This window comes from Periophthalmus magnuspinnatus, chromosome 1, assembly GCF_009829125.3.
Source record: "Periophthalmus magnuspinnatus isolate fPerMag1 chromosome 1, fPerMag1.2.pri, whole genome shotgun sequence".
Classification (NCBI taxonomy): Eukaryota; Metazoa; Chordata; class Actinopteri; order Gobiiformes; family Gobiidae; genus Periophthalmus; species Periophthalmus magnuspinnatus.
The window spans coordinates 18,193,475-18,213,672 of NC_047126.1; the positions used below are offsets into that span (position 1 = coordinate 18,193,475).

General features: G+C 37.0%; 2 protein-coding genes and 1 non-coding gene across 3 annotated transcripts; all 3 read left to right on the forward strand.

Moving 5' to 3' along the window:
- Positions 1-2,344: 2,344 nt before the first annotated feature.
- Positions 2,345-2,438, forward strand: trnay-gua (transfer RNA tyrosine (anticodon GUA)). Its single transcript has 2 exons — positions 2,345-2,381; positions 2,403-2,438. It is a non-coding gene; the product is annotated as a tRNA-Tyr (tRNA).
- A 5,993-nt stretch (positions 2,439-8,431) lies between these two features.
- Positions 8,432-10,745, forward strand: LOC117377567 (lysozyme C-like). Its single transcript, XM_033974018.2, has 4 exons — positions 8,432-8,655; positions 9,172-9,330; positions 10,018-10,096; positions 10,289-10,745. The coding sequence occupies exons 1-4, from the start codon at positions 8,514-8,516 to the stop codon at positions 10,353-10,355; spliced, it is 447 nt and encodes a 148-aa protein (XP_033829909.1). The 5' UTR covers positions 8,432-8,513; the 3' UTR covers positions 10,356-10,745.
- A 764-nt stretch (positions 10,746-11,509) lies between these two features.
- LOC129456438 (uncharacterized) lies at positions 11,510-19,708 on the forward strand. The gene is made up of 7 exons (XM_055223544.1): positions 11,510-11,567; positions 12,720-13,019; positions 14,042-14,350; positions 17,461-17,598; positions 18,107-18,265; positions 18,990-19,068; positions 19,251-19,708. Exons 1-7 carry the CDS (start codon positions 11,528-11,530, stop codon positions 19,315-19,317), a joined length of 1,092 nt encoding a protein of 363 aa, XP_055079519.1. The 5' UTR covers positions 11,510-11,527; the 3' UTR covers positions 19,318-19,708.
- Positions 19,709-20,198: the final 490 nt, after the last annotated feature.

Genomic DNA, 20,198 nt, shown 5'->3' on the forward strand with positions numbered 1-20,198 from the left:
TGTGTATACAAACAACAGTTCAGAGTGCGACTGTGGTACTCCAGTATGATGGTACTGCCCTTATGGTAACTTCTTGTATTATTTTAACATGAATTAGAATTACACATTTCTTTTAATAGTATTTTCTTGACACTATAGATTTAATTAAATTTTTACAAAATGTGTACATGTCATTTTTATTATTATTATGATGTATGCTGTTTTATTTGTTGTTAATGGTTTACAGCAACTATTGTTAAACGCATTGTTATTTGTATACAGTCCTTTAAACTGTTTGCCACTTTTTTGAAAAAGGATTATGCTGGTAGATTATCTCTTTTTCAGTTTAGATTTTGGACAGAAATTTTGAGAATGTGTTCATTAGTGTCACTGCCTTTGTGACTTTAGCAAGAAAATTATATAAATGCAGATTGCAAAATTAAATAGTTTTGAATTTGAATTCTTAATTTGAGTGTGCTACTGCAATTATTCACATTTGCTTTACAAATTTACAAAAATGTTTTTATTTTATTTTATTTCTTGCTGTGTTATTTCTATGTCCACCAGTAGCCTACTACCATTTTCACTTTGAGTAATTAGCTTATAATTTTTCTGGTGCCATTGTCTTTTTATATCTGAGAGAAGGCTGGACAAAAGAGCTCCAAAACATGCAAAAAAAAAAAGAAACAAAAGTGTAAATATTGCTACATGTGCTGGAGTATGAATGATTAATACATGGAAAAATAAAGAATGAATGAAATTAACTGATTGGACAGTGTTTCTTATGAACTATGCTTTTTATTTACTTGTTGATTTAGGCTTACAAAAAGGTAAATTGTGAAGAATAGTGCAGTGTTGAGAAGAAGGTCACATGTACCGAAACTACATAATCAGAATACTAATTTTGAGTAACTATTCTGGTATAGCTACTCTCTCATTTATTCAGATTACAATTGTTTAAAAAAATCCAAGAAATGCATTATGGTATTCAATCGTGCCATTTTAACTCGAGGTGTTGTTTTTTACACTCTAATATAACAACTTTAAAGTGAAAGTCTTCTAATCACTCAGAGTACAGCACTCTGATTGGGCCATGAAACGGAATACATTTTAAAATACATATTAATGAAGGGAGGTTATTCAGTATTCTGTAACTAAATACATGTTTACAGTAGTCTTCCCATCACTAAGAATAGAATAACAGAATACCAAAAAGGTAGGCGAGATATGTCTTTATAATCATTCTATTTTATAACCGCATCAACAAAAGATGTAGACCCACGCTACCACTGTTACACTACCACACAGATGAATAAGTAACATTGCTTAAACAGGAGTCAAAACGAAAAAGTGTTTAATAGAGCTGAACTGAGACATAATCCCTCCCCCATGTATAATTGCATCCTCAGACTAAAGGCAAACAAGGGAAACAATGAGAACAATAGGTCGAGAGAGTAAGGCCATTAAAGGTCGAATAGGGCCATTAAGGCTGAAACTGGAGATAATAGCTGTTTACAGTTTCAGTGCAGTTAGCTCATCACTTCAGATAGATATAAGTCAGTGTCCACCAGCAATCTGACCATAACTGAAGAAGCATCTTGGATGAGCAGCAAAACATCTTCACTCCTACAACAATTTGTCCAGTTGACAGATTTAAACATCTGCTTTTGCTTTAACAGAGCAGTGTTTTCCAACCAGGGAATTATTTAAGATAAAAAAGAAGTTGAAATTGAAAAGTATTTGAATAAAAAAATGTATTTGCATTAAATTTGACCTCCTTACAAGAGTGTTTTAGAGGACTTTGGACATGAGTATAATTAAAAAATGAAATATAATAGTAGCATTTGACAACATAGTAGGCTACTATATATAAACTGTATGTACTGAGTGTGACACAAAACCTCCACGAGACAAATCTGGTTGAGAACAGGTTATTTTAACAAAACCATGTTTGGGAACAGCTGGACCTTTGTCAGCGATACTCATAATGAACACGTGAGGGCGCTAAAGGAGCACAGGGCGAATAAACCATAAAAATACTAGTGTTCGAGACTGATATGATCCATAGTTAGAGACCGGTAATTTAACTGAATGAGTAATGTGTTAGGTTATTTAGTAGAAATGTTTGACGGACAATGAATTTGAGTCAGCTGCACGTGAGTAATGGATATTTTAAAGCTATAGTCTGTGATACTATTGATGAAAACAACCTTTGCGCTCGTGTTTGTTAGTTTCTGCTAAAACAAAGAACAATCTTGAAACAGAGATGAATTCAAAGAAGATTTACTTAAAGAACTCGTTAAATGTTGTCTCTAGCGGACACCCCTGCATTTTTAAAGAAATAGTGCCGTCCATGATGATATCCCCTTCGATAGCTCAGTTGGTAGAGCGGAGGACTGTAGGTCTGAACTGCACAAGCGGGAATCCTTAGGTCGCTGGTTCGAATCCGGCTCGAAGGAGGAAATCTTTTTAACCAATATTTCATTAAAGTTTTTTCTGTATTGTGAAAACTTTTTTTTTTTAACACGCTAAAAACAGATAGCAACTTAGCGCACGTATAACACTGCAGATTTGTGTAGTAATACAGTGAGTTTGAGGGTTTAGTAAATAATAGAAGAACTCTTCAGGTTCATCCCTTGTGAAATCACCTTTTGAATGTTTCAGGCCAAAGTACAATCAATAGGGAAAACCAGCTCTTGCGTCATGTCATTCTATAATCAGGAAACCACCATTTCATAATAATAAATAGCAATATTAACATTTATAATAGCAAGCAGCAAAAATCTCCAGTTCCATGTTTTGTCCAGGTTTGGGATAATTTGCCATGGACAACTCCAGGATGTCTGCTGAGTACTAGTTGGTGGGCTCAGATTCTTTCATTTTCATTATGACATTGCTGTATCCCGTACCTGACGGCCGCAGAACTGCATATCAAATCATGTTCGCGGCTCCATCTTTCTCTCGCCAATCATTCGCGCGGCTCCATCTTTCCTTCACCAATCAAACGGTCTCTCCAATCTTTTGACAGCCAGTCGCTGAGACGTCTCTATTATTCCTAGAGCCAATCAAATACTCCGCTCCATCTTTTGACAGGCCAATCACAGGCCGAGCTGAGCTCTCTGTCTCGCCTCCGCGGCGCGTGCATTTAAATCCTATGACAGGAGCACTGTCCCAGTGCGCATCTGCCGAACACTGAAACATCATCGTTTTGTGTTGAGGTAAGTACTTTCACTGTCTATTAAATATCACACGCACGTTTAGCCATTTCAAACAGGATAAAATGAGCTTCTCTGTTGCCGCTAATGTGACAGAAACGGTTACTTACAGATAACTTTAGCGATAGCATCACGTGTCAGTCTGTTTACTGCAGTACAAAGAAAACAAAGGTGTTAAAATGTGTAACTACAGCCGTTTACTCAGATATTCTGTACTGATGCTAGTGACAGGACACATGGAGGTGATTTCATTACACTGACATTAATGATGGGCTAGCCACGTTATTATTAAGCTTTACAACAACATACTCGACAAAAACAACTGCATATCCGTCCCTATTATGTATATGTAAGTGTGAGAAGAAGATAATTTTGGTCGTGAATAAATTCTACTCAATATGAAGGCACGCACATAAATGGCGCCAATTTAATCCGCCTTTTTGTTGGCTATAGTCCTGTAGTACTAATAAAGTGTCTTACTGTGATTGTGGCACGTGTGTGATCCTGTGAGTTCTGTTCAGTGTTTAGCATTTAGATTTAGATGAGACTCTGTTGATGCAAATAGGCCTTTTGGTTCATTCTATCTCATACAGTAAGTGGAGTATCCATTTTTGCCTTCTGCAGTTATTTCTAATCAGTAGAGTCATTTTGGAGCTTTATGATGAGAGACAATGTGTGATTTGATCTGCCAATGTATAGTCCAAGTTCTTTTTATACAATGTCGGAGTTTTCTAAACTGGGGAACGACCATTGTTTCCATTGCAATGGGAAATGTCTGCTTATTGTGATGTTTTAATATAATCATGAGGAAATAATAAAAAATTTTAATTCCAGAAAAATGTCTAAACATTCGAAAAGCCACAAGGCCATGGACGACAGCGAGTGGGTCTCGCGGCTCAGGTCTTTTGCCTCCACTGGTGCCTGGCCATGAGATGCAGGTAACCAACCTGCACCAAGGCAACACAAGTGGTAAAGTATGTATCAGAAGGTATGTTGAAAGCATATCAAATGGGTCACATACATTACTTTATTACTACTGCGCATTTACATTACACACTTTTAAGTGTATGCTGAACAAAGTCATTGTGTTCATGCAGCATCCAGCATACAGAATATATGCAGACTGCAAGATGGTAACTTGGTTCTTTATAGATAGAAAAGTGGCCTCTGCAGCTCAGAGGTCAGCGGACACTTTTATCCCAGCCACAGAAGTGCACCTGTGGATTTCATCCTCAAAAGGTAATATCCTTTTTTGAACATATTGCTAGGCATATAATTAACACAAAGATACTTCAATACCTTAATGTGTTCTTGGGAAATGTGTATTGTTCCTATTTGAATTTTTATAGCAACAGGTCTGTTCCACAGCAGAGGAAATGGCATAGCAGGTAAAATAAAGTCATAAGGTTATTAACATTAACTATAACTAACAGCAAAAAATACATATGGCTTAATTGGCATGTAACTGGCACAAATTTGGCTCTCACGTTTACTGCATAGCTGTAGAATAGAATGGTAATAATGAGCTTTCTGTAAATCACTGCTGATCTCGGCTTTATATGTGTATGAATGAATGAATAAATGAATGAATGAATGAATCTATGTTATTATTGTGTCTTGCATACAAAAAGTGTAATTCAGAATTTGCCTATGTATATACTCTTAATATTTGTTCTGTAACAACAGGAGCCTACTGCCTCTCCCAGACCAACCAGTAGTGCAGACCAATCAACAAGTGGTCAAAGTGCTCCCTTAATGGTAGGAAAATGTTATTGTTTGTTGTATAGAAATCTTTAATGGCAGTCACCACATTCATGTCATGCCACATTCATATTTCAGGTCCCAACTGCTGCTCCATTGGAGCACTCCAGAGGTGATGCTACACCTGCCACACCAAGTCCTTCAAAAAGGGCAAAATTGACTGTGTCGTCGGTAAATATGTATGAATATTATGAATTTTATAATGGTTGTATTAATGCTCGTCTTTCTCTCAGTTTGAAAGATCCAGATTCGGGGGAAAGCACGTGGAGAGTGCAAAACGAAATTTAAATCTTGTAAGGAAATGTGAGGTAAATGAAACAATTACGCTGAAATAACAGACTTCATATAAACAATTCAAATTTTATTTAACTACTCATTTGACCTTGTATTTATAGACTATATCAACACCTCCACCTGCTGGTTTAAATACCATCTCCCGATCACAGCCTGCAGTGGAGGAGCCCTTTTTTCTTGCTCCTCCCAAAGAACCTCAAAGGCCAGTGGAGGCACACTCTTTAGAAGGGAACGTGGTAAAACGCATTTTACTTAGTGTTTGATTTGTTATTTTAATAGTTTTTGACTATTCCTTCTCTATATTTACAGAACCCTTTTCAGCCAGAGCAGGCTGCTACGCTTCCACTCCTGTGGCCTAAGACCTTGCCACAGGAGGATCACCAGTGGGTGTCCTCTGCATTATTTAGACTAGGTGCCAGTGGCAAGCTGGAGCTCCAGGACCATCTCCAGTTGTGGTTTACAACCCCTCAGCCGTCTCTTGTATAACATCAGCCACCAACATCAGCCAGGTTCTTTGCTCATCCGATACTGTCAGTACTGTCAGTAGTAGTAGTAGTAGTTTGTAATAAATATTTCTTGTTTTCTGTTTTATTTTGAGGAATAAAAAGTCCCAAATTTCTCAACTTTCAATACTGTGTTTTTGCTTTTTCTTTTGATTGGGTGATGGGTGATAAATATACTAAATGAAGTCAAACAAACACATGATAGATATTATTATATACTATATTATTTTAAATACACAGTTACTATATAATGTGATCTAATATTACTGACGTACTATGAGGATCACCAACTCTAGTGGACTGACTGGACAAGTCATAAATCACAAAGTTCATCTGGGGGGCATGCACCTGCTGTGGCTGTGGACAAACAAACAATTTGACCCAAGCCTGGCAGATTTACAGCTCCCTCTAACATCTGCTTGTCGCACCGGTAAACTGGACTCAAATGCAACACGAAGTGAACCGTCAAATGTCTCAAACTACAACAGAAAGTGTCCTTTAAGCAGGTAATTCATAATGTGCTCAATCAGGGACTAAACAACTGAGGAATAAAGTCTTATTTAATGTCAACGAAAAGCTCTTCCACACTGGGGATTCAAATGGGGAAACAGGCTGGACCAATAAACTCAGGAACAGGTAACTCCAACAGATATAAATGCAGGCACAGAATTGCAGAAATGCAAACAACAGAGTATATCAGAGGAGCTTGAAAGTTGCTCTTGTCTAGTCAACAATCTAGCAAGAACTAACTGAACAGAAGCAGTATATATAGGCTACCCTGAGCTGATCAGCACAATGAGAGGCAGCTGCTGGGAAACCAGGGAGGTAACAAAAGAAGGGCCGGAACAGGCTGAAAAACGGAGCCGGACTGAGGAAAGAAAACAAGCAAACAGGTAGAACTATGACACTGCTTAATTAGCTTGTTTGTGTAAACACATTTTGATATAATAGTGATTATTTTTTGTGTAGTAATTAACATGGTATACAAATTAATTGAATACATAGTGGTCTAAGTCTTTGCCATAGTTATCATGTTTAATCCATTGTTTTTCAATAAATGTATATTACTACTAATGCTACTAATATTGCACAAAACATTTGACAAATTCAAATGAATAACCCTGTTGGCAACATACAATAAAGTTGTAGGCCATTGTGTTGAATACATCCATAGAGGTACTTGGTAGAGGTTCGGACCCGAACTCGGGTTTTTTCCTCCCCCCTTCTCCCCCTCCCCCCTTCCCCATTTTATGCGGTTTAAGTTTGAAAGAACAACAAATAAATAATAGGGACAAACAATAGAGAAATTATACAATGATACATATATCCCACTCAGTGCTCTGCATGTACTAAAAAAACAGTTTAGTTATTTACTTTATTCTAAACTCTGCATATTTACAGTAGATTTATTTTGTTTGAAACTCTATAATCATTTGGCCTGAAAAATAGTAAAATACTGAAAACACCTCAAACAATGCATCCTATTAACCTATCTGGATTAAAGTCTATGCACTACGCAGCTTGTCTCATGAAAATTATTTTTCTTTGCCTGGAATGCACATGGTATAATATAACATACTTCTATCTTTCATTTATTATATTACAGGATTTTTTTGAACCAAACAATAGGCCTACTTGCTGTAGTCACGTGCTTCATGGACATTGCAGTCAAAAAACATCTCCTTTCTTAATGTACCTCTAATGGTCTGAATGAAGATTAGCTATTATAAAGCTTTCATCTGTTTTTTTATGAAATTAACATTTTGAAATACTAGATTAAGATTTGAACGTAGTTTAAAAGTAGACCAGTGTAATAGGTTACGTGAGCGTGCCTGGAATGTTCCACAGTACGGCATTATACTTTTTACATATATGAGTTGAATAACATGTAAATAACATCTCCAATAAGACAAGCAGGTAGCAGTCCTGAAAAGTGGAAAAAACAATATACAGTAATTATTATCTGTAAAAAAAGAAAAGTCATTGTGATGATCTTAATTTCAAACCACACTTCCTCTGCATTTCTCACTTAACTACTGTTGTGGGATCAACCATAACATTGGAAGAACCATTGCTTCTGTTTACAGTGGAGTTTTTGAGATTGAGACATTTAAAATGACTCTGGAGTTTACCATCAACTCTAAAAAAGGAAATGTGTTGAAATTATAGGAACTAAAAGTCTATGTTGAGTAACATTTTTAAGTGTTTTTATTACAACAGGTCAGTCAATAAAGAAAGACATAACAGACACAGCAGTTCAAGAGCTTTTTTCTGAACTATACAAAATATTAATTAAAAAAAAGACAGCACTTTCTTCAAATAAGGACATCTACATGGAGATTGCAAGAATTCATGACTTTGTGAAACAGTGCAGTCAAAACAACATTTCCTAAAAACATACTTAATGCACCACTAATGATCTGATGAGCTATTCTAAAGCTTTCTTCTAATTTTGTGGTTGGTGGTGGTGGTGTTTCCTGTTAAGATTGTTGTGCTTAACAGGAAACAATTTCAAAATAAAACATTCTGAAATACTAGATTAAGATTGGATAAAAGAAGTAGACCAATTTATCAGGTTACAAAGTCCTGTGTGTTTTGTGTTATAGTTGCTACACAAAACAAATAGGACTTATGAAGTGAAAGTATAACAGAGAGTGAGGGGGCGGGAAGGGGGTTTCCAGTTGGAGAAAGGACTTATAAATACTGGTCTGGACTCAGGTCTGGTTGAGTCTTGCTCCAGTCCTGCCTGAGTTCTGCTGTGATGGAGCTGAAGATGCAGGGTGTGGTTTTGCTGGTGTTGCTCTGTGCTATGGCCGAGGGAAGAGTCTTTGGCAGATGTGAATGGGCACGACTCCTGAAAAACAGTGGGATGCACAACTACAGAGGAGTGAGCCTGGCAGACTGTGAGTGCAAAACCAGGGCTGAACTAGGACTGGACCAAGACTAAACCAAGACCAGAACAGGGTTAAACTAAGACTACACCTGGACTAAACTAAGGCTAGACCAGAACTAGGAATAGACCAGGACAAAGGAAAGAGTCTGGTAAACTGTGAGTGCCAAACCAAGACTAGACTAGGACTAGAAACAGCCAGCAGGAATAAGCGAGAAGTGTGTTCACACTTTTGAGCCCAGTTTAATCCTGATGTAAACCTGATCTGATTCTGTTCTAGTCTTGGGTTCCTGGTTTGGTCCAGGTTTAGTTACAGATTTAAACTAAGTCTGCAACTTGACAAAATCTGTCTCTGTGGTTTTTGTTATTTTTATTGTATTGCTGTGTTGCTAAACCATGGCCTATTTTTTATGTGTGATGGTGCAATTTGAATGTAATTTTGATTTTGGTTTTATAAAAAATATCCTGTACTGAAATACAAAAAACAATTTTGTGCAATATTTCACATTGCCCTTGTTTCCTTCCTCAGGGGTGTGTCTGACTGAGAACGAGTCTCATTACAACACCAGAGCCATAAACAGGAACACGGACGGCTCCACGGACTATGGCATTTTTCAGATCAACAGCAGATACTGGTGTAAAGATGGAGGAGTGAGCGCCGCCAACGGCTGTGGAATCAACTGCTCAGGTAAAACTCATAGTACTGCTGCTACTGCAACTGGGCTACTACTAATACTAATACAATTACTTCTACTACTACTACTTTTGTTACTACTACTACTAATACTACTACTTTTGTTACTACTACTATTACTACTACTACTGCAACTAGGCTACTACTGTGATTACCTCCGTGTCAGATCTCGTCTGATCTCTGAAGCTGAGTAGGTTTGGAAGCCTCTCTTCTGTCAGTCTGCCCCAGGGCAGCTGTGAGCACAACTGTAGCTTTCTACCACTGAGTATTAAGTCAATGAATAAAACATGAAATGAAAATGTAAAGTGACGCTGAGTGTCAGGAAAGAGTATTGGGTTACTACTTCTACTACTATTTGAAATAAGGCTACAACAGATACTAAAGGTACTATTACTACTGCTATAGAAATACTAATATTTCTTCTACTTGTACTTAAAGTCTAATACTAGGATTAAGTGGGGATGGAATCTGATCTAACCCAGCTCTAGAAAAGTTCTAACCCAAGTACTAAAGCTCTAAAAAGATGACTAAAACAGACCAAACTGTAGATGTCCTAAACCAGGACTAAACCAGGTCTTGGCTTGGACTAGAGAAGGACCCAGGTCTGGAGGGAGCAGTGAGTGTCAGATGTGTTTGAGTTTTAATATATTTGTATTTGATGTTTTTCATCTGTCTCCTCAGATCTGCTCAGCGACAACCCAACAGTGGCCATAAATTGTGCCAAACGAGTCGTACGGGACCCCAACGGCATCAGGGCCTGGTGAGTCATGTGACCAGACCCAGCCAATCACAACACACAAGAAATATTTACAAGCTTTTATGTTATTAAAACACAGGGAAAGTGGTAAAATGTCAGAGATCAGGAGTCTAACCCACAACCTCTTTACTGAGAGGAGGAGACAGGATAACCACTCTGCCACAGTAGCACTTATTGATTTTCTTGTTATTACAGGGTGGCATGGCGGCGGAACTGTCAGGGCCGAGACCTGAGCAGGTACCTCGCTGGATGTGGAGTTTGAAAAAGAAAACCACATGAATGTCATTGAAACAGCATAATCTTAGGCTTAGCTGCATTTTATTTTGAACGAGGCTATATGTAAGGTTCTTTTCTCCATGAAGATGTTGTTTGATTAGATAGTTCCTCAAAATGGTTTTAAATTTAATAATCTCCATGGAGACAAGCAAATTACTCTACAATAAAAACACCTGTTATTAAATACATACGAGATAGATACAGTCATACCATACTGTGGAACATTCAAAACAAAACAATAACATTTTCATGAGACAAGCAGGTGACGGACTCTCCACCACAAAGTTGAAATAATGAATCTTTCACACAGAATCAGTTACATTATTTGTGATTTCTTGCTGTAAACCTGAGGCAATAAAGAGTTTGAAGCATTTTATGGTTTTTGGTGTTTTATGGAGTTGATAATCAATATTTAGGAGGATAAGGGAAGTGTCTGGGGAGGGGGAGAGCTGGAGGCTTAGCTCATCTAATGTATTTGATGTGAATTGTTTGAGAATTACAATGGTACCAGTTTTGTTTGGTATATAATAAATCTATTAATAGAATGAACACCACAGACATTCTTTTATTCAATACTAAGTACTCAAAGTAAAGTTTACTCTGGCCTTTGGGTGTGTTGTGGAAATGATCTCTTGGTGATTAATAATCCATCTGTGGAGCCTTAGTGAGTTATGAAATACAAAAAGGTTTATTCTTTGTTACAACAGATCTGGACAGGACAGGGCTCAGACCTGCCCTGGCCACAGACTGCCAGCCTCCTGGTGTCCCAGGACATTCTCCCCTCAGTCTCCCTCCAGAGCATCTGAGCTCTGGGTACTTCTACCAGAACTACAAAACTACAAACATATGAAAGTGACTTTTGTTTCAGAGCCATGAGTTAATCCACTTTTACACCTGAAGAAGGTAAAACAACACAGAGTTTCCTGAGGGATGTGGACAGAGCCTGTGGAGACTTCAGACACGTTAATGTCTGGTCTGTGTCTGACAAACTCACACAGATCAAATCCATTTACACAAAGACGAATAAGAATATTTTCTTTACACTATGACTGCAAATACATTTCCATCACAGATGAAACCACTTGTCTTTCACATCGGAAAGTTGATCTGAAAAAGCGGATGTGGCTCACATTCAGAGGTAACCACTGAAGTAGCACCATGGCTTTACGTTTCAGCGCTGCGCTCTTTTTACTCTCAGGTGAGAAGAAATAATATACTATATTTGTTTAGGAAAAACAATGAAATACATGTTTGTGTACTAAAGATGTTAAAGTAATGTTGACGTTTGTTTAAGGATTCACTATAACTTTTCTGGTGGAGGATCCATGGAGATGTTATTGGCCTGGAATGTCCCATACTATGGCATTATACTTTTTATACATAGGACTTTAATAACATGAAAGTGATAACATCTCTAATAAGATAAGCAGGTGGCAGTCCCCTCACTAGAAAAGTTACATTGTACACCTTTAACCTCCCCTCCTAGGACCTGGCGTCCTCATATGTGGACAACACATTTCGTTTCTCGGTCACATTGCAAATTTTTAGAAAAAGAAGAACGGCATATAAGAACAGCAACAATGCAAAAATGTTCAATTAATAATATTTTTAACATTTTAGAATGTTCAGAATTTTTTTTTTTTGTAAAGAGCTGCTCCTGTCAGCAGCTCTTCACATGAGACACATTGTTCCAAGAGGCACAATTATTGTTTTTCATTTTGTTTTTAGACTCAGGACAAATGTTGCTGTGTTCAGGATCTTAATAAATAGTTTTTGCAAATCATTATTCAGATGTTTTATCAAAATGATTCAACTCTCCACATATGAGGACATTCGTTTTACTTCACTTTTCTCAGAAACTACATAATGTAAAAAGATAATTCTTTGTTTTTACACACATTAGGTCCCAATCAGCCCAGATAACAAAGAGAAATGAATAAAGCCTGACATGCAAGAGCTCGGGTCTCAGGAGCAAAGTTAATTTTAGTTTTTTTAGTCTGTTACGTTATGAGATGGTTCATCTAATGCAATTTTATCTATTACTCAAGCTATATTTGCACCTGACATTGGTACAGCAATTTTTATAACTTGTAAAATGTAACTAAAGCTCACACATAAGTAAACAATAGAAAAAAAAATATTACTGGGATGACAGACGTGGATATTGAATTAGTTTACAGTCCCAGTGTGAATAAGAGTTAAATGTGTAATAAACCTCTGAGAAGTGTATTTAAAGTATTCATCAAAACTATATACAGTAATTATTATATGAATAAACTAAAGTAATTGTGCTTGTGATGATCTTGTAATTTTCAAATGTACCATCCTTCCTCTGCATTTCTCTTTGCAGTTCTCTCTTTGAGTTTATCTGAAGTGAGGGTGAACCTCACATCTGCTGTGGGATCATCTATAACATTCCCAGACCCGGTGAAGGAGAGAGGATTTTTATCTTTTAGAACAAGGACCATTGCTTCTATTTACAATGGAGTTTTGGAGATTGAAGAAGACATTTACACAAACAGACTTCACTGGAACAGCAGCACTGGACACTTCACTCTCTCAGATCTACAGAAAAATGACTGTGGAGTTTATGCCATCGACTCTAAAAAAGGAAACGTGTTTTATAAATTATATGAACTAAAAGTCTACGGTGAGTAACATTTACTATATTTACAATGAAAAAGACAGAACTTTCTTCAAAAAAGGCCACTGTAACAGCAGAGGGACCCCTATGTTTGGGAAGCAATAATAGCCACAATATTATTATATTAAATTATATTATTATACAATGTTGATGAATCAGATCAAGCATTTTTTAAACATTTCTTTTATAAATACTTATTCTTCATACAGATTATTAATACACTGCACAGATCAAGTGTTATTTCCTGTTTGACACATCGGACTAAACCACCAGAGAGCCCGAAATACATTTTAGTCACATCACATTTTATTATTTAAATCATTGTTTCTTGTTATAGACTCAATATAGAGGAGTATGAATCTGAAATGCCACATTCCCCACATTAACACACTTTTGCCCTTAAGTAACTCACAAAAGCAGAAAAATGAGTCAAATGAAGCTGAAAATATGGGCCCCACACTCAAGCCAGACTGTGCTTTAATATTGTATCTGAAGGTCTTATTCACAGCCACAGACGCCTGTCCCTCGTCTTATTTATTTAGAGAAAAGAGATTTAGTCCTACACATATGAAGCATAATTTATTAACCATTACTGACTTACAGCGTTGTCATGTGTTGGCCTCTCAATGTGTCTGTGTGCGTTACAATCATAGTTACTACTGATAAAAAGTAAAAGTCGTATGTCACTATTGTCTCTGAGTTACATTTCCAGAGCCTGTCCCTCCATGTCCCACCACATTCAACAAACTGTCCCTCTTTCTCTACAGTTTGAGGTGGTCACTGTAATGATGGTTTTCAGATTGTAGAATGTCCTACTCCCAGATGGGGGCAAGAGACAGATTTTCCTAATTAATACAAGATACTTTAACCTGCAATATGTAAAGGGTAAATTCACAAATGTTTAGCCTGATGATTTCTCCAACAATGTTAATTTTAGCTGCCTGTCTGTCTGTAATGGGCCTATTATTGACCCAGAATGCTGTGATGTCATCTGAAACCCATTAATACCATGTCTTTTATATTTCCAGAGCCAGTGTCACGTCCAGTAGTGTCCTGTGTGAACATGAGCGCTGATATCTGCACTCTTCAGTGTTCAGTGACTCTCACGGAGCAGACCACACTGAGCTGGTTCAGAGGAGAGCAGCCTGTGGACAGCAGCAGCTCTGCAGTGCAGCTCCTCACTGTCCAACTGAGGAAAAACACCCCAGAGTACAAATGTGTGGCTCAAAACCCCGCTGATGAGAAGATTGTTATAGTTGATATTACTGCTGTCTGCACATGCAAGAAGAAAGACTTGAGTAATGAGCAAACAAAGAATTCAGATCTTAAGATAACAGGTAAGAATTCAAATACGATGAAAAAAAGGTTCTAACAAATTGCTAAATAATATTGCTAATGAGGTTAAAGCTAGTGTAAAAACTAAACAAATTCTGGTTAATCGTCAGTTTTTTGCATTTATTTCATGTATCTGCACTTCTATGTCGTGTTTTAACCTTCTTTATTTAATACATTGGGGATTTTTTTGTGCTAATTCCATTTTGATTTAGGAAAAGAAAAAAGCAACATTTTCAAGTCTGTGTTGGGAGTTTGTTTGTGAACTGTGTCAGACTTGGACCTCAAAATGTCTGAATGAAAACTACACAAGTCTTTTGCGTTGTGATTTCTAGTGTTTCTGTGTCTATAGATTCTCTTCATATTGTGATTCCTGTGTGTTCAGTTTTGTCCTTTGTGTCTTTGGTTTTTGGACTTTGGTGAGAGTCTGCAGTATTTAGATGGACAGATTTTACAGTATGTGACAAAGTTTCTGTGTTTAAATAGTTGATCATTGTGTTTAAGGGTCTGACAAAAGTGTTTTCTAGTTTTGATTAAGTTAAGGCTTGTAAATGGATATAAGATTACGCCAACAGGAACTGAGTATTTGCTCACTGAGAGGCAAGTTTTGCAATTTGAGCTGAAATTTAGACTTAAACTGTAATAAGTTTGTCCTTGTTTGGGTTAATTACTATTTACGACTTTAGCCTATCTACTTTTGTCTCGTTTTAGACCCATTATTGTCTCTTTTTAGTCCATGGTTAGCCCTAATTTGGACCTGATAGATTCAGTCAGTGAGGTGACATTTGGTGTGAAAAGTTTGAGGTCCACTGCTCTAGTGATGATACAAGAGCTAAATAACCTTTTAACATTGTGACTGCACAGAATTACACACATTTTAATTGTACTTTTGTCATTTCATCCACAGACTGGATGTTCCTGATTCCTCTGGCTGTTTTTGGGCTCATGCTGGCTGTTTATGTGACCCTTATACATGTAACAACTGAAAAAAAAAGAAAGAGAGAGGCAACAGCGCCCCCTGCCGGCACACGAGCGCAATAAAGTCACGTGACACCAGAAAAGCGACAGTTCACCTTTAACAAAATGAATTAAGAAATATATTTTGCAAATCGGAAATTTAAATCAATGCAAAAAGGAAGAGTGAGAAAGTGCAGAATTGGAGTGAATTGCTTTTGTTTTTTTTAGTGATAGTTGTTGTTGTCAAAAATGAGAATGTTTTCAGAGGAGGCCCACATCTGTATAAAGACAGTTTGCAACTATTTGAACAGAGAAATTCAGACCTTCTTTCCATTTAAAGGAGTTGTAGGCATTTTAGGATAAAATATCACTTTATTAACTCTAAGAAATTAAGACACCATTAAAATACATAGAAATAACATTTTTAAGAAATTATATATATATAATTATAATTATATAAATTATATATATATTATTTTTATTTTTATTTTTTTTTATTTTTCCCATGTAATAAATTATAATCTACCACACCAAAATCTATAAGATCTCTATCTGTTGTCCTTCTCTAACTGCAGAAATTAGATACAGACGTTTGGACCCCTGCAAACTTGAGGCACTTTTGTGAGATCACATTAAAACCAACTTATTGTAACATTATCTGTGTCATTTTTTCCTTGAGATGCATCAAGTCTCCCTTCAGTTCATGTTTAGACCATCGTTGTCTATTACAGTACTAGAGTTTGTTCACAGCTCCACAGCAGACAGAGTGCTGCAGTTTGTTTTTCAGCCTGCAGGTGTCACTGTAACACAAACAACAACAACATCAACACATCATTTCGAAGTTTCCACACGATGTGAGATGGGTCCGTGGTAGTTTCCATTGGTCAAATTGGTTGATTGTTTTCTGAAGATGACCTTCCACAGACCTTGTCCCTGAGGCTCTCCCTGTAACACAGGACATGAATATTACCATGAGGTTTCACAGAATGGATGTATTAATGGTTTGAAGCTAAAAAACTATGACATATTTAAAGTGCATATGACAGGTTATTCATTTTACTAAAACAGTTAGAATCATTATATTTACGATATTAGTAAAATTTATATTTTTTCTAGTTTTTGCATATTCAGTATTGATGACTTCATCGTGATGATAGATTTTTCTTCACAAACTGCCACTTAATTGATGTAAAACAATGATAAATATTTACCAAAGGTGCTAACCCCACCAAGCCAAGTCAGACTTATTAAGAAAAAAAATCATGAAAACCTATCATAAGAACTTTAATGTAGATGTCATGTAATAAGTGTATTTAAAAGTTTGTTTCAAATAATAAAAAGTAGTATACGGCCATATAGCTGAACAATAATGAGAATTGTGTATCTATACATTGGCTTATATCATGTCAACGTTTTATTATTTATTATATTTTATATTTTAAAACAACTAATTGTTTTATGGAGGATATAAGCAGAAAGAGGCAGGTGTGAGTTTAGGGACTGAATCGACTTTGATCTCTTTTAGTCTTTTTACATAATGAAAATGCTTTTTACTAACACGTCTCTGTGCTTTTAGTTGCTCGGGCATCTTGTGAGTACAGTTTGGGGGAGACAAGAAACCTTGTCAGGGCATAGATATACTGAATAGTAGTGCTATAGTTGACTAAAGAAATTGTTGGTTGTCTAAAGACACGCCGTGTGCATCAATGAATAGACTAAAATGGGGCGTGGTGTAGATGATAAGGCTTTAAAAATTATTAAGATTTAATTCAAAAACAATTACATCAAAGAATTTGTGGTAAACAGCATCTTCATAAGTGTCTAGTTCCTCCAAACTTCTAGCTCATTTCATGCTCGTTTCTCTTTCTGCTGTTGTGCTTATTAATCCTTATAATCTTAATAACAGTATTTGTCAATTCATAACAAAATTGTCCAATTAAGACTTCACTGACCTAATGAATAGTTTTGACACTTTGTGCCATGTCCCCTTTTACATCTCCCCTTTTACCTATTCTGCAAAATCAACTTTGTAGAGCTTTAAACAAGTGATCTGCAGCTATCCATCGGAGGTGCCGACCACTTTGCGGCTCTTTGTTGTGATGACCTTTACAGCATTGATGCACAGGGCATATCTGTATCTGCTCAAGAATTTCTTCAGTTGACTACAGCCTTAGAAAATGTATTGAAATTCAACTTCCCGAGCTACAATCAGCCTCACCTTTTGCAGTATATTATCCAGACAACGACAACAACGACAACAACAACGACAACCAGACCAAAGATGAGGGCCACAGTGGTATGATCTGTCTTCTCTTGTGTATCACGGCGTTGAGTTGGTGGGACAGAGGTATAATATATGAAAGAAAAAAAATTAAACAGGTTTTTTTTTTTTTACCTTTTTATGTTTTCTATAATAAAATGGACAATCTCCTATATTTTCTTTTCTCAAACTCCTGACCTGATAACAAATGTGAATGACTAAGTTTGTGTTCACACTTGTCCTGGTTTGGGCCCAGTCTAATCCTGATGTAAACCTGATCTGATTCTGTTCTAGTCTTGGGTTCCTGGTTTGGTCCAAGTTTAGTTACAGATTTAAACTAGGTCTGCAACTTGACAAAATCTGTCTCTGGGTTTTTTGTAATTTTATTTGTATTGCTGTGTTGCTAAACCATGACCATACTTTTGATGTGTGATGGTGCAATTTGAATGTAATTTTGATTTTGGTTTTATAAAAAATATCCTGTACTGAAATACAAAAAACTATTTTGTGCAATATTTCACATTGCCCTTGTTTCCTTCCTCAGGGGTGTGTCTGACTGAGAACGAGTCTCATTACAACACCAGAGCCATAAACAGGAACACGGATGGCTCCACGGACTATGGCATTTTTCAGATCAACAGCAGATACTGGTGTAAAGATGGAGGAGTGAGCGCCGCCAACGGCTGTGGAATCAACTGCTCAGGTAAAACTCATAGTACTGCTGCTACTGCAACTGGGCTACTACTAATACTAATACGATTATTGCTACTACTACTACTACTACTGTTACTACTACTACTGCTACTGCAACTAGGCTACTACTACTACTACTACTACTACTACTACTATTGTTACTACTACTGCTACTACTGCTACTGTAACTAGGCTACTACTGTGATTACCTCCGTGTCAGATCTCGTCTGATCTCTGAAGCTGAGTAGGTTTGGAAGCCTCTCTTCTGTCAGTCTGCCCCAGGGCAGCTGTGAGCACAACTGTAGCTTTCTACCATTGAGTATTAAGTCAATGAATAAAACATGAAATGAAATGTAAAGTGACGCTGAGTGTCAGGAAAGAGTATTGGGTTACTACTTCTACTACTATTTGAAATAAGGCTACAACAGATACTAAAGGTACTATTACTACTGCTATAGAAATACTAATATTTCTTCTACTTGTACTTAAAGTCTAATACTAGGATTAAGTGGGGATGGAATCTGATCTAACCCAGCTCTAGAAAAGTTCTAACCCAAGTACTAAAGCTCTAAAAAGATGACTAAAACAGACCAAACTGTAGATGTCCTAAACCAGGACTAAACCAGGTCTTGTCTTGGACTAGAGAAGGACCCAGGTCTGGAGGGAGCAGTGAGTGTCAGATGTGTTTGAGTTTTAATATATTTGTATTTGATGTTTTTCATCTGTCTCCTCAGATCTGCTCAGCGACAACCCAACAGTGGCCATAAATTGTGCCAAACGAGTCGTACGGGACCCCAACGGCATCAGGGCCTGGTGAGTCATGTGACCAGACCCAGCCAATCACAACACACAAAAAATATTTATGTTATTAAAACACAGGGAAAGTGGTAAAATGTCAGAGATCAGGAGTCTAACCCACAACCTCTTTACTGAGAGGAGGAGACAGGATAACCACTCTGCCACAGTAGCACTTATTGATTTTCTTGTTATTACAGGGTGGCATGGCGGCGGAACTGTCAGGGCCGAGACCTGAGCAGGTACCTCGCTGGATGTGGAGTTTGAAAAAGAAAACCACATGAATGTCATTGAAACAGCATAATCTTAGGCTTAGCTGCATTTTACTTTGAACGAGGCTATATGTAAGGTTCTTTTCTCCATGAAGATGTTGTTGTTTGATTAGATAGTTCCTCAAAATGGTTTTAAATTTAATAATCTCCATGGAGACAAGCAAATTACTCTACAATAAAAACACCTGTTATTAAATACATACGAGATAGATACAGTCATACCATACTGTGGAACATTCAAAACAAAACAATAACATTTTCAAGACAAGCAGGTGACGGACTCTCCACCAGAAAGTTGAAATAATGCATCTTTCACACAGAATCAGTTACATTATTTGTGATTTCTTGCTGTAAACCTGAGGCAATAAAGAGTTTGAAGCATTTTATGTTTTTGGTGTTTTATGGAGTTGATAATCAATATTTAGGAGGATAAGGGAAGTGTCTGGGGAGGGCGAGAGCTGGAGGCTTAGCTCATCTAATGGATTTGGTGTGAATTGTTTGAGAATTACAATGGTACCAGTTTTGTTTGGTATATAATAAATCTATTAATAGAATGAACACCACAGACATTCTTTTATTCAATACTAAGTACTCAAAGTAAAGTTTACTCTGGCCTTTGGGTGTGTTGTGGAAATGATCTCTTGATGATTAATAATCCATCTGTGGAGCCTTGGTGAGTTATGAAATACAAAAAGGTTTATTCTTTGTTACAACAGATCTGGACAGGACAGGGCTCAGACCTGCCCTGGCCACAGACTGCCAGCCTCCTGGTGTCCCAGGACATTCTCCCCTCAGTCTCCCTCCAGAGCATCTGAGCTCTGAGTACTTCTACCAGAACTACAAAACTACAAACATATGAAAGTGACTTTTGTTTCA